Here is a 26,904-nt window from a genome sequence, read left to right as displayed (position 1 = left end):
ACCTGTTGGCTATTTTGTGAGATGAATTAATGTCTCATGTTTATTTTTGAATAATGTTAGCAATATCAACTCAAGTAGGTTTAAAACGACATTTGTGACATTACTCTCTTTCCAGTCCTAATTACAATAAATGTGTGTGTGTGTGCTTAGTCGGTCCAACTCTTGCAACCCCATAGGCCATAGCCTGCCAGGCTCCTCTGTCCATGGGATTCTCCAGGCAAGAATACTGGAGTGGGTTGCCATTTCCTTCTCCAGAACTACAATAAATAAGCACTGCCAAAGTGCCTGAGGATTATGGAGAAAGTACTGACTGCTAAGAAATCAGATCCATACCAGTTGAAGAGATTCAAAGTAGAATTTAAACTGCTGGTGACCTCACCTCAAGCATAATAAAGATCCTTGTCTCTCCAGGACAGAGTTCTGCAACTGATATAACAGAAAAGGATGCTGCTACTTTATATGTCTGTGCTCAGTTGCGTCTGACTCTTGCAAACCCAAGGACTGTAGCCCTCCAGGATCCTCTGTCCATGGCATTTTCCAGGCAAGAATATGGGAGTGGGTTGCCAGTTCCTACTCTAAGGTAAGTAGTTCCTATGGAACTACGACCCAGGGATTAAACCCACGTCTCTTGCGTCTCCTTCTTTGGCAGGTGAACTCTTTACCACTGAGCCACCTGGGAAGTCCACACTACTTTGTATAAGAGATAACTAAAATTTTTAAAGTCAAATTAGGTCAGTAACTTGTATGGCTGATGAGTCACTGACAGAGCCTTTAGTCGAATTATAAATGGCTTTTCTAACTAACAGTACATCTGGAGTTGTAAGGCATGTGCTTTTCTCAAGGTCACAGGGTTACCAGATTTTAAATATGGCATCTGATTTGGCTTCTTTTTCACAGATACCTTTCTTCTAGTGAACTCTCATTGAATTGATGAAAATTCAAAGTAGTATAAAAAGCAAAAGAAGAATAACAACAAAAACATTGGCAGAGGCATGATTAATTGAAGTGTATCAGTGTATGAGATAAAATTTAGAAAATAAATCCCTGATCAGATTAGGGACAATGTAAAGACATTGTCCTTGTTCCATCATGTCTCCTGAGAAGCATTGCTCATCGGATCCCACCTCCTGGTCATTCCCTTATTCCCAACTTTTGCTAACTTCCTGGACACTCTTCTTCAATCACTGAAGGCTTGAGCTCAAATTCTTCATTCCTTAGTATTTAACTTTTCTCTCTCTCTCTCGTGGCCCATTTTCATTATGATTTCAACAAGCTCAAGTCACTCCTATCTTTAAATATAAAAAGCATATCCTACAGTCACCTCAAATATATTTAACATACTATGGCAAAATCATTTTTTTTTAACTTTTTATTTCATGTTGGAGTATAGCCGACCAACAGTGTTGTGATACTTTCAGGTAGCCACACTTATACATGTATCGATTCTCCCTCAAACCCCTCTCCCATCCCGGCTGCCACATAACATTGAGCAGAGTTCCCTGCGTTATGCAGCAGGACCTTGTTTGTTATCCATTTTAAATATAGCAGTGTGCCCATGTCCCTCCCAAATTCCCTAACTATCTTTTCCCGCCATCCTTCCCCCTCTCCCTCAGCAACCATAAGCAGAACAAATATTTTTTAAAATAAAGGGCGAATCATGTGATTTGTGACTCAAATGCCATCAAGTTCTTCCTGCTGCATTTCTGATAAAATTGCAGCCTTGTTGAATTAATCTCACTCACCTTCACCTTTGCTGTGTGTCCAGCAGCTCACGACCTCACAAGTACTCTGCCCTTCTCTCACCCTTGAATATGCTGTTTTCTCTGCCTGAGACTCTCCCTGCTCTCAACACTAGACCCTCCTCCTTCGAGTACCAGTTCAAATGCCATTTCAGCAGGAAAGACTTCCCTGTTTCCCAGACTGATTAATGGCAATCTCCATCTTTCCTCAGAACCCGTTCGGAGAGGTAGATTGCCATTTCCGTATTTTAGCAATCATCTACAACTAACTTTACCCAATTCAGCATCACAGTACTTATTCATTTTTCTTTGTATTCCCACATCCATGACTCCCAGTCATTTGAATGGTAAGATTAACCAGGCAAACTGCATTTTAAAACATAGAGAAGGATACTGCCAACAAGTTAATTCAAAATTATCCTGAGGCTTTTGTTCACATCATTTCAAACTGTCCCACACCAGTTTCTATAGCTATTTTCACACATAAAAAACACAACTTAAAGGAGTAAGAATTAGATAAACTGCATTGTAAAAAAAATCCTGTAGGCACAATATCTCACAGACGCAGGTAATTTAAATTCTCGACTCAGTCCTCTTTCCAAAGGAGAATACAAATGTCTTTGAAATCCGAAACTCTGTATGTCATAGGACAGTCATTTTATCTGACTCCAAGTACTCACAACTTTGGCCACCTGATGTGAAGAGCTGACTCATTGGAAAAGACCCTGATGCTGGGACAGATTGAGGGCAGGAGGAGAAGGGGACGACAGAGGATGAGATGGTTGGATGGCATCACCGACTCAATGGACATGGGTTTGGGTGGACTCCAGGAGTTGGTGATGGACAGGGAATCAGTGATGCAGTTCATACGGTCGCAAAGAGTCAGACATGACTGAGTGACTGAACTGAACTGAACTGAACTGAACTCGCAACTGATGTAAAGTCAACATGGAACGCTACTCCAACAGATAAAAGAGCATCAGAGAACCATTCGAAATGTTACCATTCAAAGCTGTAGACAAAGATAATCACATCTGAAGAAGGGACAGCCCCTGGCTTGTCAAGGAACTCAAGCCACTGAAGAGTGAATCATATTTACGTATTTTCAACAGAAGAGCAAATAAGAGAACTTACGCATGTCACCAAAGGTTCCCTTTGTCACTTTTGTGGCACGCAGCACCACTACTGTGAACTTGTGGGAATAATGGTGCTCCACCTGGAAGAAAATAAACAATAATGAATTTCAAACAAGCCTGAAATATAGGATTCAAGCAGATTGTTCTCAATGCTTCCTTGATACAAATCAAAAATATTCCAGTTGAAAGGAAGCAACATGCATACCAGAAACATTCTTTGATTCTCTGATCTTGAGGTTCTTCCTTTTTTGATCCTCTCCTCTCTGTAGCACAGACAACTGAGATGTTTAGATCATGCTTGAAATGTCCCTACAGCTTGACTGCTAGAACAGCTTTGCAGTCCCTACTTTACAGGGTTTATCAAGCCCTGAGGAAAAATGTAAATAAGGACTGCAGGCTTTCTCTCGGTGTACAATCAGGCTTTGTACTGGGTGATAAGTAAGACCTGCCTTAGAAAGGTGAAGTGCAGAGGAAGATGTTTGCATTATCTAAATTTGCTTGTTTTTATTGTTACTGTTCAATAAAACTCTTTTTTCTGGTATAACATTTCCAGAGCAGTTTTCAGAATTCTTTGGATGTAAAACAATAACCAGCAAACTAAATTTTAACATATCTGTTAAAACCATACATGACAATGTCAAAAGTTTTTATTAGCCTAATAGCTTGTATGCACATAGGAAATATTAAGAGGTAGAAGACTTAATTAAACACTTTATTAAATACCTAACTGGAAATTAGTTCTCAAATAACTCTACTCACCAAAGCAGAATGGGAAAGCAGGAATTCACAAAATTCTCTGAGCAAATGAAAAGATTTATCTAAAGTTTATCGAACTTTATCTAAAGTTCAAGCATTTTTGTTTCAGGAGAGACTCACATTTATAAGTTACTACCAGGAGAAATATCAATAACCTCAGATATGCAGATGACACCACCCTTATGGAAGAAATTGAAGAGGAACTAAAAAGCCTCTTGATGAAAGTGAAAGTGGAGAGCGAAAAAGTTGGCTTAAAGCTCAACATTCAGAAAACAAAGATCATGGCATCTGGTCCCATCACTTCATGGGAAATAGATGGGGAAACAGTGGAAACAGTGGCTGCCTTTATTTTTTGGAGCTCCCAAATTACTGCAGATGGTGACTGCAGCCATGAAATTAAAAGACGCTTACTCCTTGGAAGAAAAGTTATGACCAACCTAGATAGCATATTCAAAAGCAGAGACAATACTTTGCTGACTAAGGTCCATCTAGTCAAGGCTATGGTTTTTCCTGTGGTCATGTATGGGTGTGAGAGTTGGACTGTGAAGAAGGCTGAGTGCCGAAGAATTGATGCTTTTGAACTGTGGTGTTGGAGAAGACTCTTGAGAGTCCCTTGGACTGCAAGGAGATCCAACCAGTCCATTCTGAAGGAGATCAGTCCTGGGTCTTCTTTGGAAGGAATGATGCTAAGGCTGAAACTCCAGTACTTTGGCCACCTCATGTGAAGAGTTGACTCATTGGAAAAGACTTTGATGCTGGGAGGGATTGAGGGCAGGAGGAGAAGGGGACGACAGAGGATGAGATGGCTGGATGGCATCACCAACTCGATGGACATGAGTCTGAGTGAACTCCAGGAGTTGGTGATGGACAGGGAGGCCTGGTGTACTGCATTTCATGGAGTCGCAAAGAGTCGGATACAACTGAGTGACGGAACTGAACTGTGTGTGTGTGTGCACGTGTGTGTGTGTGTGCATGCATGCTCAGTCATAGCCAACTCTTTGTGACCCCATGGACTGTAGCTCACCAGGCTTCTTTGTCCATGGGATTTCCCAGACAAGAATACTAGAGTGGGTTGCCATTCCCGACCCAGGGATTGAACCCGTGTCTCCTGCATTGGCAGGTGGATTCTTTACCACTGACCCACCTGGGAAACCCAAGTTACTCCTATGTTTCATAATTTTAATAGACTTGCTAAACTGGTTGAAAAGTCCATAACTAATTAAAAGAAGCTAAGAAACTGACAATACTGTGAAATGAGTCTAAAAGCAAGGAGGCAGATGAGATGAAGTCATGAATAAGCATATCTTGTTCAAAAAGACAGAAGCATATAAAATCTTTCAAGATAATTCTTATTCAGGATTATTGTCAAAGAGAAATACCTTCCATATTCAGAAGAGCTCTGAAGAGCCAAAGTTATTCCACATAAATGAAATTATCACTCTTAAAAAATGAATGCCTAAAAATAGGCATATTGTCTTATACTACTACCAAAAATCACACACACTCCTCCCACCAAAAAAAAAAAAAAGAGAGAGATAGAGAGAGAGAAAGATAATCAAAGGAAATCCCTGGTGGTCCATGGGTGAGGATTCTGTGCTTAGACTGCATATCCTCGAACTTTTAATACTACAAGATTTTTCAAATGTCTAAAACCTTTCCTGTAAGATAAAAATGATTATCAATACTCACTATTATTTAACACAATTTTTGAAATGGCTACATATGTTCTCATGTCAAATGTTTATTAATAACATGTGCAAAGAGATGATATTGTTATTATAAGGATTCATTGAGAATGAACCATATGTCAAATATTCTAATAAATGCAAATTCTGTTTCCCAATAATCCCACAAAATAGATGCTACTATATATATTTACAGACGAGTAAGTGAGATTCTGAGATATTAAGTAATTCCCAGTATCTCACAGACAATAAAAGCTAAAATTGAATTAGAAACCAGTCTTCCTTTCCCCAGTGTCTTTATTCTTTCTATATTCCCTTACTTATAGAGAATAATAATACCAACACTGATTCCTGATAGTAAAAAAGGGTTACTTCCATTTATTAAAGTTTTACAGATAGTTACAATCTAGTCTGTTATATCTGAAGTTACTCTAAAGTCTCTCTAGTAACTGGGTAATTTTCTCTATCATTCAACTCTCCATTTTAATCTGTTTTTATTTCCATTAGCCTCAATTCTATCTTACTAACTGCAATCAGAACTTATATATATGAACTTCCACACTGCTCACAGAAGATAAGGAGCACCCACTTTCTTGGTTTTTATAAGTTAATTTTGGAGGCATCACAAATCTTCAGATGACCAGTACATCACCTCCAAAACAAGAGTGTCAAAATTATGCTCTTTTTAAGTGCTGTAAAGAGCCATGTTTCCTGGGGCCAGTATCACATATAATTTCAAACTAGTATGGACTAGGCTAGCTTCTAACTTGGATAAGAGACTTTTGGTTATGTCTCAGGAATAATGACAGAGGAAATAATGTTATTGAATACAAAACCAGTGTTCCCTGCGGTGCGGTGGGGAACCTAATGACTCAGCACTGTGCTACTTGGTAGTTGACAAAAGAGAGGCCATATTTCATGTGAGACGTCAAATATAAGCTCAATGCCCTGACTCAGTCACCAAGATTAAGCCTTGCCTTCAGGTCTTGGATTACCTTACTCTGAGTGTCTCTTGTTATCCAAAATCTTTTTCATAGTGAAAATCATGACCCACCCGCCCTCCTTTTTTTTTTTCCACAACTACAATTCCCAAGTCATCATGAAAACTGCTCCTGCATTAAATTCATCCTGGAGAATTATATTGACATCTGTAACTAAAATGATTGGGAAAAAAGAACTAATCAATTTATACAAAATCAATTTGATGATTATCCTAATTTTTGAAAGTTCTACAGTCACAAAGAAGAAACAAAGAACAATCATGAAAGAAACCTGATGGAAGAGAAGGTAGATTCTGCGCACACACATTTTTTTTTTCCTGTTCAACTGCCATTGCCTAATTTTAACTGAAATTAAAACTAAAGACTGTTAGGATGATCAGGACTACAGAATCTCAATACTGAACAGAGATTGTGATCACCATAATCAGCCACAGGCAACTTCAAACAGATCTCAGCAATTTTGAAGAGAACCGCTGCATTGATGTCATCCAAGAGTCAAGATGCTTGTTTGGAAAAAATACTTATTTTCAATGTCACATTCCAGTGTGATTTCATTCTAATACATTTAAGAGACACAGACCTTGTACACTATTCTCCCACATTTTTTAAAGAAAAGAGCAATCAGTTTATTTAAAATCAGCAGTTCTATCTAAACTTGCTTTAAGAACTACTAGTCATGGATTGGCTGTATGTACAAATTACCCTAATGTCCAAAACACCAAAGTTGGCAACAAAATTTAACTTTAGCAGACATCATTAAGGAAAATTATAATCAGAAATATGACTTGTGCACAGAGTCAGACACAACTGAAGCGACTTAGCAGCAGAAGCAGCAGCATTGTTTCTAGCCTTTGTGACTTAAGTCAACAAAAGCTTGGACTCTGTCCATCTTTGCTGCAATTATGCCAAACTAAAGGCTCAAGCCCCTTCATGAAGATGCATGTACCCTTAGTTTAAAACTTCCCCAATTTTGCAGTTTGGGAAACACTATTTTGGGAAAGAAGCCTGGTATTCTCCTTACTTGCCACAAATAGTAAATCCTTCCTTCTCTTGATCTTTTGCGTGATTGTGTCTTTTGGTTCAACATTCACCCAGTTTTCAGGTAACAATAATCCTGAAAAAAATCTACACTCTCCTAGGAGTAATTACGGCAAAGTTAAGGCCTGTGAAGTATAGATATACCTTTGCCCTCCTGGGGGGAGCTCACTAGAGCACAGGAAGCAGCATGTGCCCTTGAAAAGTTCTCCCCATAAGTCCTTAAAGTCCTTGGGTGTCAGATACTAATTTGGTTTAGAATTATTGACCTAGGTGATATGTCATGTCCATTCAAATCTAAGATGTCTTTGCACTGATGATTTTCAGAGGTGAACTTTAAGTCTAGTAGACCCAACAGACTTGAAAATATGAATATATTTACAGATACTATTTTGGACAATATACCCTTATTTTAAGGGACTTGTTAAAAACCTCTTTGTCTTACTTGTTCTTTCCCTTAAGCATTAATTGTAAAGTGATTAATAGCTAAAAGACACAGGCAAAAGTCAGAAAGGTATTTACAATATAGTGTTTTACCCTTTCCATCTTCATTTGCTACCTCTGCAGTGCTATGATTTATAAGAAATATATATATATTTGGTTATGCAGATAATCAAATATACGTATATCATCATAACAATTTTATAATTATATAATTAAGCATTTTATAATCATAGAATTGAGTTGAATTCTTGGTCACTCTGCTAGTGTCCAAGAATTGTTTGTTGATGTGGAGAAGCCTTCACACACATCTTGGAACTAGGTCCAGGAACCCCTTGCAGCCTCGGTTTCCTCATCTGTAAAATGGCAACTATAATATTACCAACTACACAGGATTTCTCAAGGGTCCCCTGTTACAAACCCAGATTCCAACATTAGAATTTCACACATGGCAATATTGAATGTCAAGTTTGGGGGATAATTTTACCATCTGTGGAAATCTTTTAAGACGAGATGATTGTCTTCTTAGAATTATCTAGAAGCACACGGATTTAGAGTAAAAGGAAGACATTAAATTCCACTTGTGATGGTGGGAGACTAAATAATCTGAGTTACCACTTCCCACAGAAAATAAATAAAAACTGAATGAGGTTTTATGAGGTAAGTAAGCATTTTCCTAAAAGTAACTGTGATGTTTAATTTCATTTGTCAATTTGGCCACAAAGTGCCCAGATTAAACATCATCTCTGTGTGTGTCTCTGAGGGTGTCTGCGGATAAGATGAGTACTTGAATCACTGGAGTTGGGAAAGGAAATTGCCATCTCCAGTGGGTTGGCATCATCCAATCTGTTGAGAGCCTGAAAAGAATAAAAGGAAGAATTTGCCTTTTTTTTCCCTATCTCACTGCTTGAGCTGAGACATCTCATTTTATCTCCTGTCTTGAACTGAATTACACTGCTGTCTGTCCTGGATCTCCAGTTTGCTGATGGTAGATACGGAACTTTTCAGTCTCCATTACCTCATGAGGCAATTCTTCACAATATATCTCCATGGCTAGATCAATCTGTTATAGTCTGACTGTTTGTGTCCCCCCAAAATACATGTTGACATTTAAACCCTCAAAGATGATGGTATTAGAAGATGGGACATTTGGGAAGGAAAAAAAAAAAAAAACATGAATGGATAAGTGCCTTTATGAAAGAACTGAGAGAGATGCTTTGCCCCGTCCACAAAGTGGACACTGCAGCTACAAACCAGGCCCTCATCAAATACAACCATGCTCATGTCTCAATCTTGGACGTCTCAGATTCCATAAATGTGAGCAATAAGTTTCTATTGTTTATAAGCCAACCAGTCTGTAGCTTTGTGCGGTGCCTGTTATTAGTCGCTCAGTCGTGTCCAACTCTTTGCGATCCCATGGACTGTAGCCTGCCAGGCTTCTCTGTCCATGGGGAGTCTCCAGGTAAGAATAGTAGAATTCTAGAGTGGGTTGGAGTGGAAGACTAAAGTGGAATACTGGAGTGGGTTGCCATTTCCTTCTCCAAGAGATCTTCTTAACACTAGGATCGAACCCAGGTCTGCCGCATTGCAGGCGGATTCTTTACCATCAGAGTCACCAGGGAAGCAGCCGAAACAAATTAAGACATTCTACCCATCTCCTTTTGGTTCTGTTTCTAATCAGAGATCCTGACTATTACAGTAACAAAGAACTAACAAGATAGGAATCCTTAATTCCCATGAGAGAGATCAAGAAGTGCAGAGAAACACAGGGATGAGCACAGTTTGACCACAGGACATTTGCTGATCCAAAGAGGAGGAGGCTGAGAAGCTGAGGGATTAGGAGCCTTCTAGGGATAAGTGATAAGTGAAGTGAAGTCGCTCAGTCGTGTCCAGCTCTTTGCGACCCCATGGACTGTAGCCCACCAGGCTCCTCCATCCATGGAATTTTTCAGGCAAGAGTACTAGAGTGGGTTGCCATTTCCTTCTCCAGAGGATCTTCCTGACCCAGGGATTGAACCTGGGTCTCCAGCATTGCAGGCAGACGCTTTACCATCTGAGCCAGCAGGGAAGCCCTTTATCTAGGGATAAAGAACCTAGCAAACAACTCCTTTGTTTCAAGCCTAAAACTCACAGACTGCGCCACAGGTATAACTTTGTACAATGCCCCCTACCCCGTACTGTCAGCCAGATTTAGTGTCCTTCAGGAAACCCAGAGAACAAGTAACCTGAAACTGGGATTACCTTTATCCCAGACGGCTAGTTTCCTGAGGAGCCTGATGGAAACCAATGAAATTCTGAAGAATTATTTCTAGAGATGATTTTTCATTATAATGATGTTCAGCAAAATCAAAGGTAATTAGGAACACGAGGAGGTATCACACCAAGACTGCAAACCATCACAGTTAATCAACAGACACAGAAATAGTCTTCTCCATGAAACAGTGAGACTACACTTACCATGTTTAAGGAAATTGAAGTCAAACTTCAGTAGGATTATATTAAACTATATATATTTAAGGCTCAGAAGTTTTGAAAAGGAACCAAATCAAAATTCAAGAACCAAGAAGTAAGCTTGGTGACTTTCTAGGGATTCCCAGCCTGCGCTCTGTGGTGAAGAAGTAGAAATAGGGACATTACTTTAAATCCACATACTTTTGCCTCAAACGAAAGGCTTGCGGCAGGGAACGGCTGGTATCAGAAAAACAGCAGAAGCTTATCATTAACCGTCCTCTTTCTCACTTTGCTAGAATTGGCTAGAGCTCACTAAAAATATGCTATTGCCATAAATCTCATTATCCCTCCATGCACTGTACTTGTATTTCTGTAATATTTTTGTCACCTTTATATTTATGATTTCCCAGCAGCAGTATCTCACCTCCTGCTGCTCTCTGGAAATATCTTACCTCATTAAGTTTCTAAAGAACACTTATGTACAATTTATTATTTACAAAGCCCTGTGGAACAGACATACAGGTACTATTCACACTACATGTGAAGCAGCTAAAAGTTTAAGTGCTCAAGAGCACGTAACTGAATCTGAAATTGGCTCTGAAACACTAGCTCTTTGATGACCTACTCGGTGGTTTCCCCCACCCCCCCATGTTACCATAATAATCTAGAATAATAGCTTTGTACTTTTTTGGTAACATTTCCAGTCATCCTACAATGACCTTTTTCAAAGGTCCCTGTATTTTAGCAGGCAGTATGCTCGCATACCCACGTGGTTGACCTCAGTGTGGACACAACCTCAGTTTTCCGTGGATGTGGGGCCCTGGCCCTCCATTGCTAATAAGTGGTGGGAAGAGCTCTGGATTTTTTTCACTCCAGGGAAGTGACTCATCCCTTCAGAGTAAAAAGATAGAAATTTTTTAATAAATATTTTATATTTGATCTATCTTTGTAACACTGATATCTTCCTGATCCAGCACAACTTCAATAGACTGCGGAGACATAAAGACCCTTCAGGTTGGACAGAACCTCAGAACAACTCTAGACCTGTGGACATTGCATGCTGTCATAGATGTGTTACTCCACTTTCTCCTCCATTCTTAAAAGTTGGCACCACTGAAAATGAGAACTTGCTGTATCAGCCCACAGGATTCTCCAACATGTCCCTGCATCACAGGTATGGTGAAGATGAGTCCAATCTTCACTGCCCTGAGGCAGCTGAAACTGCGTTGGCCCATCTGGCACCCTTCACTACGAGTAAGTTGGCTTGGCTTTCCACATCTTTCCTTTTTAATAAAATTGTTCTGTGTTGAGTGCACTTACCTGTATATTGTGAAAAGTATCTTTCTGTGAAAACTAAAGCAGGAAATTTTTGTCACAAAAGCAATTTACACACAGGCACAAACGTACATAGTTGTTTGTTTGTTTTTTAAAAACATGTAACAAAAACAAGCATGAATAATACCAGAAAGCTCTTAGGACCCTCTGTTTTGAAAGGGCTATACAATCACAGGGAACTCTGCTCAATGTTATGTGGCAGCCTGGATGGGAGGGGAGTTTAAGGGGAGAATGGATGCATGTATATGTATGGCTGAGTCCCTTTGCTATCCACCTGAAACTATCATAATATTGTTAACTGGCTATATTTCAATATACAATAAAAAGTTTTTTAAAAAGAAAAGGGCTATACACTGGAATGTTGATGGGGCGTCCAATTCTGATGCTGGGGAAGGTCAAGAAAAATGTGATACAAATATGTGGCTTTGGCACATTTCATCACATTAAGGTGCCATATAGGTAATTATTGGGCTTCCCTGGTGGCTCCAAGAGCAAAAAATACACCTGCAATATGGGAGACCTGGGTTTGATCCCTAGGTCAGGAAGATCTCCTGGAAAGGGAATGGCAACCCACTCCAATAGGCTTGCCTGGAGAATTCCATGGACAGAGGAGCCTGGTGGGCTACAGTCCACAGAATCACAAAGTTCGACATGACTAAGTGAGAGAGAGTGAGAGAGAATTATTATGATCTACATATTTGGCTATAGTTAACAAAATCTGCAAGGAAAGATGACAGAAATGAGCCTTAAACTATCCAGATACAGTTTGATTTTAAATATGTTATCCCTCGTTGAAAAAAAAAGAGAGAGAAACTAAATGGCCAGTTAATATGGTCAACTGCCGTGAGACCTGTGGGACTGCACAGGCATTAATAGCAAGTCCTGGTCAAATGAGGTAGAAAAGAGAAGGTCATTTGTAACAATGTTTTTCAAAACGTATTATCCTCCAACCATACCTAACTTCTTTCATTTCCTAATGGCATGTACTTTCTTACCTCCAGACTACTTAGGTCACACATGCCCTTTCCAATCCAGTCATTTTCTCGCTCTTTTCCTAACCTCCAGATCTGTGCTTACATGTCACTTTCTCAGGGAATTCCAGAAAGATTCCTGTTATTAGTTATTCACGTTGTATATCTCCAGAGTAATCTTCATCATCTCCTATCAGAGTCATTGCGATTATTATAGACTGCTTGTCTGCCAGATATAAGCTCAATCTGGACACGATTAAGTGACTGAGCACCAATATGCACTATAAGCTCAACTCAGGGATTATTTTGATTCCCAGTGCCTACTGACCAGGACTAGAACACAATGGGCTTTCAATAAATTATGATAAAGGAAATTCCCTGGCAGCTCAGCGGTTAGAACCCCACACTCTCATTCCCAAGGGCCTAGGTTCAATTCCTGGTCTGGGAACTAAGATCCTACAAGCTGCAACCAAAAAAATAAAAATTAAAAAATAAAATAAATGATGATAAATACTCAGAAAAAATATATATTAAAATAGATTTGGAGTCAGAGTGAATTCAAAGTCCGAATGTTAAGATTTAGAATTATCATTGGTCTTCGTCTCAAGCTCAGGGTTATACACTTTAACCTTATCTTTCTTCTCAGATTCAAGTGCCAAAGTGTTTATGTCACTTTGATTGTGTTCTCTGAGTTACAGAAACTATCCATATATCTTGAGATGGTAGAGTGAGGAAAAAAACTAATTTCCACAAAAAATATAGAAATGTCATCATTATGAAAAACCAGTTAAAAAGAACCTACCTTCATTGTTTAAATTCATCTATAAAAAACCATAATGCTAGAAGGAATGTAGGATATTGTTTCAGAAAACAAAGATTATCTCAAATTAAACCTTGATTATATGCTTTTTATAAGAACCACACATTAAATATAAGGAAAATATAAACTGAAAGTGAAAGGATGCACTTATCAAAGAAACTAAAAGGGATTATTTTAATAAAAGACAAAGTAAAAATTCAGCCTCTAATAATGAGGTAAAAAAGACCTATTATAATGATAAAATATCAATTAAACAGAGAGATATACAATTCAAAACTCATATGCATTAATAATATATCTTAAAAATTCATAAAGCAAAAGTTGAATATGAAACACATTGTTGTATATGGAACCTTTACCAGAATAGACAATGTGCAGGGGAATCTCATGTAAAATCTGAAACAGCAAAAATTATAGAGTATATTCTCCGAACAGAAAGGAATGAGATTAGAAATTAATGACAAAGAGAAACAAAAAAATTACCAAATGTTTGAAGATTAAGAAATAAATGTTTAACCTATATGTCAAAAAATAAATCATAATAAAGATTAGAAAATTCTTTTAAATGAACAATTATGAAAATAAAATATTTTCAAACTTGTAAGCTATACCTAAAATAGATGGTCTACAATCAGTAAAGTGGAAAAATAAATGAACATTAAAAATTAAAAAGGAAGAAATAAAATGAGTTATTCACCAATAGCAGGAATGTGCAAGTTAAAAATCTAGAAGACCCTACAAACTATTAGAATTAATAAAGAAATTTAGTAAGTTCACTGCATCTGCAAAAATAATTTCCATATAAATGCAACATTAGTATTTTAGTTTCTAGTTGAACATTAGTTTAACGTTAGTTTCATGCATTGAAGGCTCCCCTAGTGGCTCAGACTGTAAAGAATCTGCCTGCAATGCAGGAGACCCAGGTTCGATCCCTGGATCTGGAAGACCCCCTAGAAAAGAGAATGGCAACCCACTCCAATATTCTTGCCTGGAAAATCCCACAGACAGAGGAGTCTGGTGGGCTACAGTCCATAATGTCACACACAGTTTGACATGACTGAGAGACTAACACTTCATGCATTGGAAATGGATTGGAAGATTCAATATTATTATCATGTCATCTCTCCCCTAAATTACTTACAAAATAATTTAAGTTCTAATAAAAATCCCAGCATATGTATGTGTGTGTGTGTGTGTGTGTGAGTTGACAAAGTGATTTCAAAACTTATATGGAAATGCAGAAACCTAAAAAAAGACAAGAAATCTCAAAGAAGAAAAAGTTGGAGGATTTACACTACTATTTCAAAGCCATAGCCATTAAAGTGGATCAGTATTGGGGCAAACAAAGACCAACGGAACTGAAAAGAAGCCAAATCATACACTGCCTGATTAGCAAAGGTACCACTGCCATTTAGTGACGGCATGAGGGCATAATAAGTTTGCTGTATTCAGGGCTTCCAGGTGGTGCTAGTGGTAAAGAACTGACCTGCCAACACAGGAGACTTAAGAGACATAAGTTTGATCCCTGGGTCAGGAAGATCCCCTGGAGGAGGGCATGGCAACCCACTCCAGTATCCTTGCCTGGAGAATTTTGAGCCTAGTGAGTTACCATTCACAAGGTGGCAAAGAGTCAGATATGAAAGCGTCAGACTTGGCACGCATGAGCACAGTATTCAAATAATGAGATACTACACGGCAATGTAAAAGTGTGGAATTCTGCTACTCACAACAGCATGAATGAATCTCACAGACAGAGTGGAATGCAGGCATCTAATGAAGGTCAAGAACAGGAAAACTGATCTTTGGTAAGAAAAGACAAATAGCTGGTTAGTTTTGTGGAGCTTACAGACTGGAAGGGACATGAGCAACTCTTTCAGGGTACTTTTAATGCACACCTTTATCTGGATGATGGTTTCATGGGTGAAATACATGTGCAAAAATCCATCAAGCTGAACAATTAAAATTTGTGCACTTTATATATCTTATGCTTCAGCTCTTTTAAAAAAAATCAAACATTAAAAAAAGCTTGCAAAAAAAACCCCAACTTTTTCAGGAGTTTTAAGAAGAGAGAATGACCAGCAGAGATGGGGGGAGGGGTACCTGAAGAATCTATTTAATTCAGCAGCAAAGAGGTCCTTGGTGATGAGACCTTTATGAAGTAGAAAAGCTGAATATAGTTTTCAATGATTCAAGTTGTGAATGGAAGAAAGAACTACAAAAAGTTACAGTACATTAATCCTTGCTATCCAAGCAGGAGAGAGAGGACGGCAGCTTGTGAGGCTTTGGGTAAGAGAAGAATGGTTCAATTTAAATAGAAATGAGGCTTTGTATTATTCCTTAATATTCATAAAAACTATTTCTAGTCCATATAAATCTAACTGGATCTCCAGTGTTAAACTTAGCAAAGAAATTTTTTCTCCTCTGCTTCTATGATCAGAAGAGAGAGTATACTTCTAATGGAATTTGGAAAGTTCCACAATAAAATCTGAAATACTCAACATTTTACTAAAAATTACCCAAGCATAAAAGAGTTTGTTTAAATATATCTTGGGCTTCCCAGGTGGTGCTGGTGGTAAAAAATCTGCCTGCCAATGTAGGAGATACAGGAGGTATAGGCTCAATCCCTGGGTTGGGAAGATCTCCTGGAATAGGAAATGGCAACTCACTTCGTTACTCTTGCCTGGAAAATCCCATGGACAGAGGAGCCTGGTGGGCTACAGTGCATAAGGTCACAAAGAGTCAGACATGACTAAGAAATTGAGCACACACAATATATCTAACTAAAGGATAGTTTACAAAATTAATTACCTTGAAAATGCATACCAAAGTATAGTCCTTAATCCATTAATTATTTTCTCCCTCTGTCATTTCATATGAAGAGTGCAGGTTGACAATTGATAAGTGAGAACTACACACTGTCAGACTTTATTTTTGGGGCTCCAAAATCACTGCAGATGGTGACGGCAGCCATGAAATTAAAAGACGCTTACTCCTTGGAAAAACAGTTATAGCCAACCTAGACAGCATATTGAAAAGCAGAGACATTACTTTGCCAACAAATGTCTGTCTAGTCAAGGCTATGGTTTTTCCAGTGGTCATGTATGGATGTGAGAGTTGGACTATAAAGAAAGCTGAGCACCGAAGAATTGATGCTTTTGAACTGTGGTGTTGGAGAAGACTCTTGAGAGTCCGTTGGACTGCAAGGAGATCCAACCAGTCCATCCTAAAAGAGATCAGTCCTGGGTGTTCACTGGATGGACTGATGCTAAAGCTGAAACTCCAGTACTTGGCCACCTGATGCGAAGAGCTGACTCATTGGAGAAGACCTGATGCTCGGAAGGATTGAGGGCAGGAGGAGAAGGGGATGACAGAGGATAAGATTGTTGGATGGCATCACCAACTCGATGGATATGGGTTTGGGTGGACTCCGGGAGTTGGTGATGGACAGGGAGGCCTAGTGTGCTGTGGTTCATGGGATCGCAAAGAGTCAGACACGACTGAGCGACTGAACTGAACTGAACTGAACTACACTTTTTATTGTTTCATAAACATTCAATACTATTTCAGATATTTTGGCATTTTCCCCTCCGCATCCCTCTTTTCTGGAAACTTACAGTGATAAAAAGAAGAGATGAGTTAGTTTTATTACAGATTCTATCTTATTTGAACCACAGTAAGTTCACATAATTTTCATTTAAAAATGTAAGATTTTTCATAGATTTTTATATTTTTGTCCACTTAAAAGAAAGCTGCAAGTTAAGTTTTATTTGGGGCAAAATGAGGATTGCAACCCAGGAGACAGAACCTCAGATAGCTCTAAGAATCTGCTCCAAAGAGGTCAGGGTATATGTGATTTTGGTGAAGGGTGAATACATGCAATCAAGCACATATTTTCCAGAAGGTTTCTACTAGTCTTGTGAAGGTGTTGTTAGTCACAAGGAGCAGTTGCCACCATGAAGGATTTTAATGCTTTTCTAGACATGGAAGATATAAGAATCAGGCTCATAAAATGGGCTCCTGAAAATATCTATCTAAAGACCTATTCTGCCAGTTCCCCCTGCCCCACCTCCAGCACATTTAGACTCTCTGCTGCTACTGCTGCTAAGTAACTTCAGTCGTGTCTGACTCTGTGCGACGCCATAGACGACAGCCCACCAGGCTCCCCCATCCCTGGGATTCTCCAGGCAAGAACACTGGAGAGGGTTGCCATTTCCTTCTCCAATGCATGAAAGTGAAAAGTGAAAGTGAAGTCGCTCAGTCGTGTCCGACTCTTTTCGACCCCATGGACTGCAGCCCACCAGGCTCCTCCACCCATGGGATTTCCCAGGCAAGAGTACTGGAGTGGGGTGCCATTACCTGGTTCATTTATACTCTCTACCCTGAACTCCTTTCAGGGGGTGGTTGAAGGTCTCAGCAGAAGCACATGATTTAATACTTGTAGAGGTAGGTAGATGGCAAGTGCCCATGGCAAGTGCCAATTTGTAACTGACACTTAACAAGAAACATCAGCGATACTCACGCGCAAAAGTATGTCTGACCCCCTCCCAGAAAAATATATAAGCAGTAAATGACTTACTATAATGTGTTGATAAGGATCTATAAATGACATGTTGGTTTCAATTACGAGAAATCTCTTCACACTTCAAAAGTCTTCTTTGGCACTCTAGCTTCTTTAAAACCTACAAAATAAACAGTCCTTATTGTTAAGCCTTTTCTTGGATGCATTTACAAGATTTAAATGATGATGGATATGACTCTTAGGAAGTAAGATTCTACCCAAGGGGACTTGTGCAGATTGAGCTCCCTAATTGTTTATACGTGTGGCTATACACACATCACTTAGAAAAGGATAAACATATTCTGCTATTACTGCTTACTTTCCATATTTGTTCAAATTTATTCTGTGAGTAATTACTAGGAAACTCCAGGATTTTTTTTTTGCATTTCCCAAGTACTTCATGAGAAATTTATTGCAATTATGGAAAATTAAAATTATTTTTGTACTATTTATAATCAAAATGCCACCTGCTACTGTTTGTTTTCTTAATTGGATCAGTACTACACACATTCACAATTTTAAAAAAGGAATGTTTTTCATTTTAGCTATGTGTTAAGAGTTTTAAAAACATATTCATGTTAAATTTCAACTTTTAATGCTGATTATTTAAAATAAATGATTTGTTCATTCTGAAGTTCCAACCTAATTTGAAAGCAATTAAATGAAAGTTTAAGTGATTAGAAATAGTGCTGTACAAAATGATGGAAACAAGCAAGTGAAACTAGGGAATAACTGGGAACTTGATCTCAGTAGAGGAGCAACTATAGAGGGTGAGGAGGAGTGAATTTAGAATTTAGAGTTCCAGGCAGGCCGTTTGAGGAACTGAGAGAAAACACTGGCTGGTGAATGGTGAGCAAAAGTGGCTCATGATGAGTTTGGAAATAAGGGGAGGAGCAGATCATGCAAGGCTATGGAAGCAACAACTATTCACCTAGATATAGCTCAGCCACTCTCCAAGACTCAGCGTAAATGTCACCTCCTCTGAGAAGACTTTCATGATGTTCAGAGTATGTTTGGTTTGCCTGTTCCCGGTTTCACTTGTACCTTATACTTTTTCAAGTCTTTCATTCCACTTATACAACGTCTGCCTTCCCTGAGAGAACTAAAGACGCGTAAAGTCAGTGACCATATTTATCTTGTTCATAGAGTTATCCATCTTTATTGCCTGGTGCTGTGCCTAAAATATAGTAGGTTGAGGATAAATATTTGTTGGATAGATGGGTGGACGGATGGATAAATATTACATAATTTCAGGTTTATGTATGAAGGAAATTCACAGAATAGTACTGGGTACTCTCTTTTGATGTCCCTCTTTTTCATTCCTAACTATTCTTAATGTAAAAGGATGTTAAATATCCATCTCTAATTTTAAAAGAAAAAAAATCAGAACCAGTGAAATCCGAGAAGGAGTGAGGCTAGTACTCCAAATGTTTAGAGGAAATTTGTTGCTGGTGCCCAAAGCTTGGTTTCAGTAACTTTATTTCCTCTTTCCATTTCTAGCAACTCCATTCATAACCCCTGTGCTTACCACCTAACTCTTTACCACTTCTGTCAATACTGTATCCTGCATCAGGACCTAGATAGAGGCTCTCTCCAAATTAAAGCCAAAAGTAGGCAACATGCACACAATAGCTAACTGCCCAGGTCTATGGTTTTTCCAGTAGTCGTGTACAGATGTAGAGTTCAACCATAAAGAAGACAGTGCCGAAGAACTGATGCTTTCAAACTACGGTGCTGGAGAAGACTCTTTAGAGTCTACTGATCAGCAAGGAGATCAAACCAGTCAATCCGAAAGAAAATAAACCCTGAATATTCATTGGAAGGATCGATGCTGAAGCTGAAGCTTCAATACTTTGGCCACCTGATGTGAAGAGCTGACTCATTGGAAAAGACCCTGATGCTGGGAAAGATTGAAAGCAGGAGGAGAAGGGGACGACAGAGGACAGAGAATGAGATGATTGGATGGCATCACTGACTCGATGGACATGAATTTGAGCGAACTGTGGGAGACGGTGAAGGACAGAGAAGCCAGGTGTGCTACAGTCTACGGGGTCATAAAGAGTCGGATACGACTTAGCAACTGAACAATACAAGATATTATATTGGGGAAATCTGGGTAATGAATATATGGAAATGGCAATTTGTGCTGTTTCTTAACTTAGATTATTTCAAAATAAAAAATATATCTTAAAAGTCCACTATATGTGAATAGGTGCAATTTACACATACAATTTTCATTCCAAACTTAGAGAAGCAACATCAGTCATATGGGAAAACTGTTGGGTAAGGTTCACTTTCTTCCGAAAAAAAAAAAAAAAACAACATTGGTTATTATTGCCAGACAGTGATGACATTTTCCGTTCCAGTTACAAATTGGCACCCATTCATCATTTTACCTCCCTACACTGTTAATAGTAGCAATAGATATCTTCAGTTTCTGTGGAATTATGACATTTCTGTCCACCCAGCCACAGTAAACACTGAGAAAATGCCACCCCCCCCTTCCCTCCCCCACCACACCCCTTGCAACTAGCATAGCCTGGAAACATTATTGCAACTAGTTTGCATAACCACTATCATGAATGCTTATGAAACAGCAGTTTGGAGCGGGATGGGGGAGCAGGGTGGAGGGGAGGGTTGTTTTTACTAATTATGCTGAATAACCAATCTTGGTGAGTGTACAGTCTTTTAAGTCTGAAGCAACAAATATGAAGCTCATAGTTTCTTTTATTCTTTACGTTCCCCCCCTCCCCTCTAATTAGATACTTCCTGAACACTAATGAGGGGGAAATGCAGATACACTTTTCAACACACACTTGCCTGTGCGATGTAACTGTTGGCTTTCAGCGAATGCTTCATAGTGTGTGGTCTGTCCAAAACCCTGTTAGTCATGTTGGCAGGAGAGATGGACTTCTCTTGGGAAGGTGAAAACAAAAAAAAGTACCCACAGACTAGAAGGTTTTGTCATTCTCTGCTTCTCTGGTGGTTAAAAGAATCTGCACCATGCAGGAGACCCAGGTTCAATCCCTGGGTGGGGAAGATCCCCTGGAGAAGGAAATGGCAACCCACTCCAGTATTATTGCCTGGAGAATTCCATGGACAGACAAGTACGGTCAGCCACAGTTCATGGGATCCCAAAGAGTCAGACACAGGACTGACTAACACTTTTCCCTGCCTAGAATTATGGGAAACAGGAAAACAAGGGGTTATCATGGACATGTGAAGGTGAACTGAAGGTGTTAGTCACTCAGTCGTGTCTGACTCTTTGGGACCCCACGGACTGTAGCCCTCCAGGCTTCCCTGTCCATGGAATCCTTCAGGCAAGAATACTGGAGTGAGTAGCCATTTACTTCTCCAGGGAAACTTCCTGACCCAGGGATCCAACCCATGTCTCCTGCATTGCAGGTGGATTCTTTACTGTCTTAGCACCAGGGAAGCCCAATCGTGGACATACCTCAGAGATATTGCAGGTTTGGTTCCAGACCACCACCACAAAGGCAGTATTTCAATAAAACTAAGCACAAAAAATGCTTTGGTTTCCCAGTGCATAGTAAAGTTATATTTAAACTGTAATGTAGTCTATTACGTGTGCAGTAGCATTGTGTCCAAAGAACAATATACAAACCTTGGTTTAAAATACTTTATTGCTAACTAGCATCTCAGCCTTTCAATTCAGTTCAGTTGCTCAGTCATGTCAGACTCTTTGCGACACCATGGACTGCAGCACACAAGGCTTCCCTGTCCTTCACCAACTCCGGAAATTGCTCAAATTCACGTCCACCGAGTAGATGACGACATCCAACCATCTCATCCTGTGTCATCTGCTTCTCCTCCTGCCTTCAATCAGTCCCAGCATCAGGGTATTTTCTAACAAGCCAGATCTTTGCATTAGGGGGCCAAAGTATTGGAGGTTCACCTTCAGTATCAGTCCTTCCGGTGAATATTCAGGACTGATTTCCTTTAGGATTGACTGGTTTGATCTCCTTGCAGTCCAAGGGACTCTCAAGAGTCTTCTCCAACACCACAGTTCAAAAGCATCAATTATTTGGCACTCAGCCTTCTTTATGGTCCAGCTCTCACATCCATACATGACTACTGGAAAAACCATAGCTTTGACTAGATGGACTTTTCTTGGCAAAGTAATGTATCTGCTTTTTAATATGCTGTCTAGGTTGGTCATAGCTTTTCTTTCAAGGAACTAACATCTTTTAATTTCATGGCTTCAGTCACCATCTGCAGTGATTTTAGAGCCCAAAAAATAAAGTCTCACTGTTTCCATTGTTTCCCCATCTGTTTGCCATGAAGTGATGGGACCAGATGCCAAGATCTTAGTTTTTTGAATGTTGAGTTTTAAGCCAGCTTTCTTACTTTCCTGTTTCCCCTTCATCAACAGGCTCTTCAGTTTCTGTTCTATTTCTGCCATTAGGGTCTTATCATCTGCATATTTGAGTTTATTGATATTTCTCCTGGCAATCTTGATTCCAACTAGTGCTGGATAACCAGCCCAGCATTTCACATGAGGTACTCTGCATGTAAGTTAAATAAACAGGGTGACAGTATACAGCCTTGACATACTCCTTTCCCAATTTGGAACCAGTCTGTTGTTCTGTGTCTGGTTATAACAGTTGCTTCTTGACCTGCATACAGTTCCTCAGGAGGCAGGTAAAGTGGCCTGGTATTTCCATCTCTTGAAGAATTTTCCACAGTTTGTTGTGATCCACACACTCAAAAGCTTTAGCATAGTCAGTGAAGCAGAAGTAGATTTTTTTCTGGAATTCTTTTGCATTTTCTATGATCCAGTGGATGTTGGCAATTTGATCTTTGGTTCCTCTAGCTTTTCTAAAATCAGCTTGAACATCTGGAAGTTCTCTCTTCATGTACTATTGATTCCTGGCTTGGAGAATTTTGAGAATTATTTTGCTAGCGTTTGAGATGAGTGCAATGTGCAGTAGGGTGAGCATTCTTTGGCATTGCCTTTCTTTGGGATTGGAATAAAAACTGACCTTTCCCAGCCCTGTGGCCATTGCTGAGTTTTCCCAGTTTGCTGGCATATTGAGTGTGGCACTTTCACAACATCATCACTGAGGATTTGAAATAGCTCAGCTGGAATTCCATCATCTCCACTAGCTTTGTTCGTAGTGATGCTTCCTAAGGCCCACTTGACTCTGCATTCCAGGATGTCTGGCTCTAGGTGAGTGATCACACCATCATGGCTATCTTTGCCATCAAGGTTTTTTTGTATACTTCTTCTGTGTATTCTGGTCACCTCTTCTTAATTTCTTCTGCTTCTGTTAGGTCTATAACATTTCTGCCCTTTATTGTTCCCATCTTTGCACGAAATGTTCCTTTGGTATCTGTAATTTTCTTTAAGAGATCTCCAGTCTTTCCCATTCTGTTGTTTTCCTCTATTTCTTTACATTGTTCGCTGAGGAAGGCTTTCTTAGCTCTCCTGGCTATTCTGAAACTCTGCATTCAGATGGATATATCTTTCCTTTTCTCCTTTGTCTTTAGCTTCTCTCCTTTTCTCAGCTGTTTGTAAGGCCTCCTTAGACAACCGTTTTGCCTTTTTGCATTACTGTTTCTTGGGGATGGTCTTGATCCCTGCCTCCTGTACAATGTCACGAACCTTTGTCCATAGTTCTTCAGGCACTCTATCAGATATAATCCCTTGAATCTATTTGTCACTTCCACTGTATAATCATCAGTTCAGTTCAGTCACTCAGTCGTGTCCGAATCTTTGCGACCCCATTAATCGCAGCATGCCAGGCCTCCCTGTTCATCACCATCTCCCGGAATTCACTCAGACTCATGTCCATTGAGTCCATGATGCCATCCAGCCATCTCATCCTCTGTCATCCCCTTCTCCTCCTGCCCCCAATCCTTCCCAGCATCAGAGTCTTTTCCAATGAGTCAACTCTTCACATGAGGTGGCCAAAGTACTGGAGTTTCAGCTTCAGCATCATTCCTTCCAAAGAAATCCCAGGGCTGATCTCCTTCAGAATGGACTGGTTGGATCTCCTTGAAGTCCAAGGGACTCTCAAGAGTCTTCTCCAACACCACAGTTCAAAAGCATCAATTCTTCAGCACTCAGCCTTCTTCACAGTCCAACTCTCATATCCAAACATGACCACAGGAAAAACCATAGCCTTGACTATACGGACCTTACTCGGCAAAGTAGTGTCTCTGCTTTTGAATATGCTATCTAGGTTGGTCATAACTTTTCTTCCAAGGAATAAGCGTCTTTTAATTTCATCGCTGCAGCCACCATCTGCAGTGATCTTGGAGCCCAAAAAAATAAAGTCTGACACTGTTTCCACTGTTTCTCCATCTATTTCTCATGAAGTGATGGGACTGGATGCCATGATCTTCGTTTTCTGAATGTTGAGCTTTAAGCCAACTTTTTTGCTCTCCTCTTTCACTTTCATCAAGAGGCTTTTTAGCTCCTCTTCACTTTCTGCCATAAGGGTGGTGTCATCTGCATATCTGAGGTTATTGATATTTCTCCTGGCAATCGTGATTCCAGCTTGTGTTTCTTCCAGTCCAGCATTTCTCATGATGTACTTTGCATATAAGTTAAATAAGCAGGGTGACAATATACAGCCTTGACGCATTCCTTTTCCTATTTGGAATCAGTCTGTTGTTCCATGTCAACTTCTAACTGTTGCTTCCTGACCTGCATACAGATTTCTCAAGAGGCAGGTCAGGTGGTCTGGTATCCCCATCTCTTTCAGAATTTTCCACAGTTGATTGTGATCCACACAGTCAAAGGCTTTGGCATAATCAGTAAAGCAGAAATAGATATTTTTCTGGAACTCTCTTGCTTTTTCCATGATTCAGCGGATGTTGGCAATTTGATCTCTGGTTCCTCTGCCTTTTCTAAAACCAGCTTGAACATCAGGGAGTTCATGGTTCACGTATTGCTGAAGCCTGGCTTGGAGAATTTTGATAAGGGATATGATTTAGATCATACTTGAATGGTCTAGTGGTTTTTCCTACTTTCTTCAGTTTAAGTCTGAATTTGGCAATAAGGAGTTCATAATCTGAGCCACCGTCAGCTCCCGGTCTTGTTTTTGCTGACAGTATAGAGCTTCTCCATCTTTGTCTGAAAAGAATACAATAAATGTGATTTTGGTATTGGCCAGCTGGTGATGTCCATGTGTAGAGTTGTCTCTTGTATTGTTGGAAGAGGGTGTTTGCTATGGCTAGTGCATTCTCTTGGCAGAACTCTGTTAGCCTTTGCCCTGCTTCATTTTGTATTCCAAGGCCAAACTTGCCTGGTACTCCAGGTATCTCTTGACTTCCTACTTTTGCATTCCAGTCCCCTATGATGAGAGTGAAAGTCACTCAGTCATGTCCAACTCTTTGTGACCCTGTGGACTATACAGTTCATGGAATTCTCCAGGCCAAAATACTGGAGTGTGTAGTCTTTCCCTACTCCAGGGGATCTTCCCAATCCAGGGATCGAACCCAGGTCTCCCACATTGCAGGTGGATTCTTTCCCAGCTAAGCCACAAGGGAAGTCCAAGAATACTGGAGTGAGTAGCCTATCCCTTCTCCAGTGGATACTCCTGAACCAGGAATCAAACCAGGGTCTCCTGCATTGCAGGTGGATTCTTTACCAACTGAGCTAGAAGGACATTTTTTTTCTGGTGTTAGCTCTAGAAGGTCTTGTAGGTCATCATAGAATCATTCAACTTCAGCTTCTTCAGCACTAGTGGGGGGCACATACTTTGATTACTGTAATATTGAATAGTTTGCCTTTGCGAGTCATAATCTTTTGCTGGTGGAGAGTCCCACCTCAATGTTGATGGCTGCTGACTGACCAGGATGGTGGTTTCTGAAGGCTGGGCTGACTATGGCAATTTCTTTTGTGTGTGTGTAGCAATTACTTAGAATGAGACAACAATGGAGGTTGCCGCATCAATTAATTCTTCCTCAAAAGCACAATTTCTCTGTAGCATGCAATGTTATTTGAGAGCATTTTACCCAGAGTAAAATTCTTTCAAAATTGGAGTCAATCCTCTCAAACCTTGCTATTGCTTTACCAACTAAGTTTATGTAATATCTTAATTGTTTCACTGTCATTTCAACAGTCTTCACAGCATCCTCACCTGGAGTAGATACAACCTTAAGAAAACACTTTGCTCATCCATAAGAAGCACCTCCTCATCCTTTCAAGTTTTATCAATCAGACTGTAGCAATTCAGTCACATCTTCAGGCTCCCTTCTAGTTCCAGTTCTCTCAGCATTTCCACCACAGTTATTTACTCCACCAAAATCTTGAACCCCTCAAAGTCATCCTTGAGGGTTGGAATCAACTTCTTATAAACTTCTATGAATGTTGATATTGTGACCTCTTTCCATGAATCACAAATGTTCTTCATGGCATCCAGAATTGAGAATCCTTTATAAAGTTTTCAGTTGACTTTGCCCAGACCAATCAGAGGCAGCAATTGCCATATAAAATTTACTTCTTAAAGAACAAGACTTGAATCAAATAAATAGATGCTGTGTCAAGAGGCATGAAAACAACATTAATTTCATCTCTGTCTGAGCTCTTGGGTAATAACTGCATTGTCAATGAACAATAGTAGTATTTTGAAAGGCCTTTGTTTCGAGAAGTAGGTCTCAATCGTAGGCTTAAAATATTCAATAAATCATGCTGTAAACAGATATGCTTTCATCCAAGTTTGTTGTTCCATTTATAGATCACAGCAGAGTAGATTCTGAAGGGCCCTAGGATTTTTGGAATGGTAAACGAGCACTGGCTTCAACTTAAAATCACAAGATGCAACTGTGAAATCAGCCTGTCCTTTGAAACTTTAAAGCCAGTCAATGACTTCCCCTCTCTAGCTATTGAAGTCCTAAATAGCATCTTCTTCCAATAGAAGGTCATTTCATCTCCATTGAAAATCCATTGTTTAGCCACCTTCAGTGATTACCTTAGCTAGAGCCTTTGGATAATTCACTGTAGCT

General features: G+C 39.6%; 1 protein-coding gene across 1 annotated transcript in view; it reads right to left on the bottom strand.

Annotated features, from left to right (window-relative positions):
* PLA2G4A (phospholipase A2 group IVA) overlaps positions 1-26,904 on the bottom strand; it is a 163,681-nt gene that overhangs the window by 117,432 nt on the left and 19,345 nt on the right. The window contains exons 2-3 of the mRNA XM_069544150.1: positions 17,947-18,049; positions 2,874-2,955 (exon numbers count right to left, since the gene is read on the bottom strand). Coding sequence (XP_069400251.1) covers positions 2,874-2,955; positions 17,947-17,979 — 115 coding nt within the window. The 5' untranslated portion in view covers positions 17,980-18,049. The remainder of the gene's footprint in view (positions 1-2,873; positions 2,956-17,946; positions 18,050-26,904) is intronic.

Source organism: Ovis canadensis, chromosome 12 (assembly GCF_042477335.2).
Source record: "Ovis canadensis isolate MfBH-ARS-UI-01 breed Bighorn chromosome 12, ARS-UI_OviCan_v2, whole genome shotgun sequence".
Taxonomy (NCBI): domain Eukaryota; kingdom Metazoa; phylum Chordata; class Mammalia; order Artiodactyla; family Bovidae; genus Ovis; species Ovis canadensis.
Note: the sequence above shows the minus strand (reverse complement) of the source record. Positions and strands in the feature narration are given on the sequence as shown.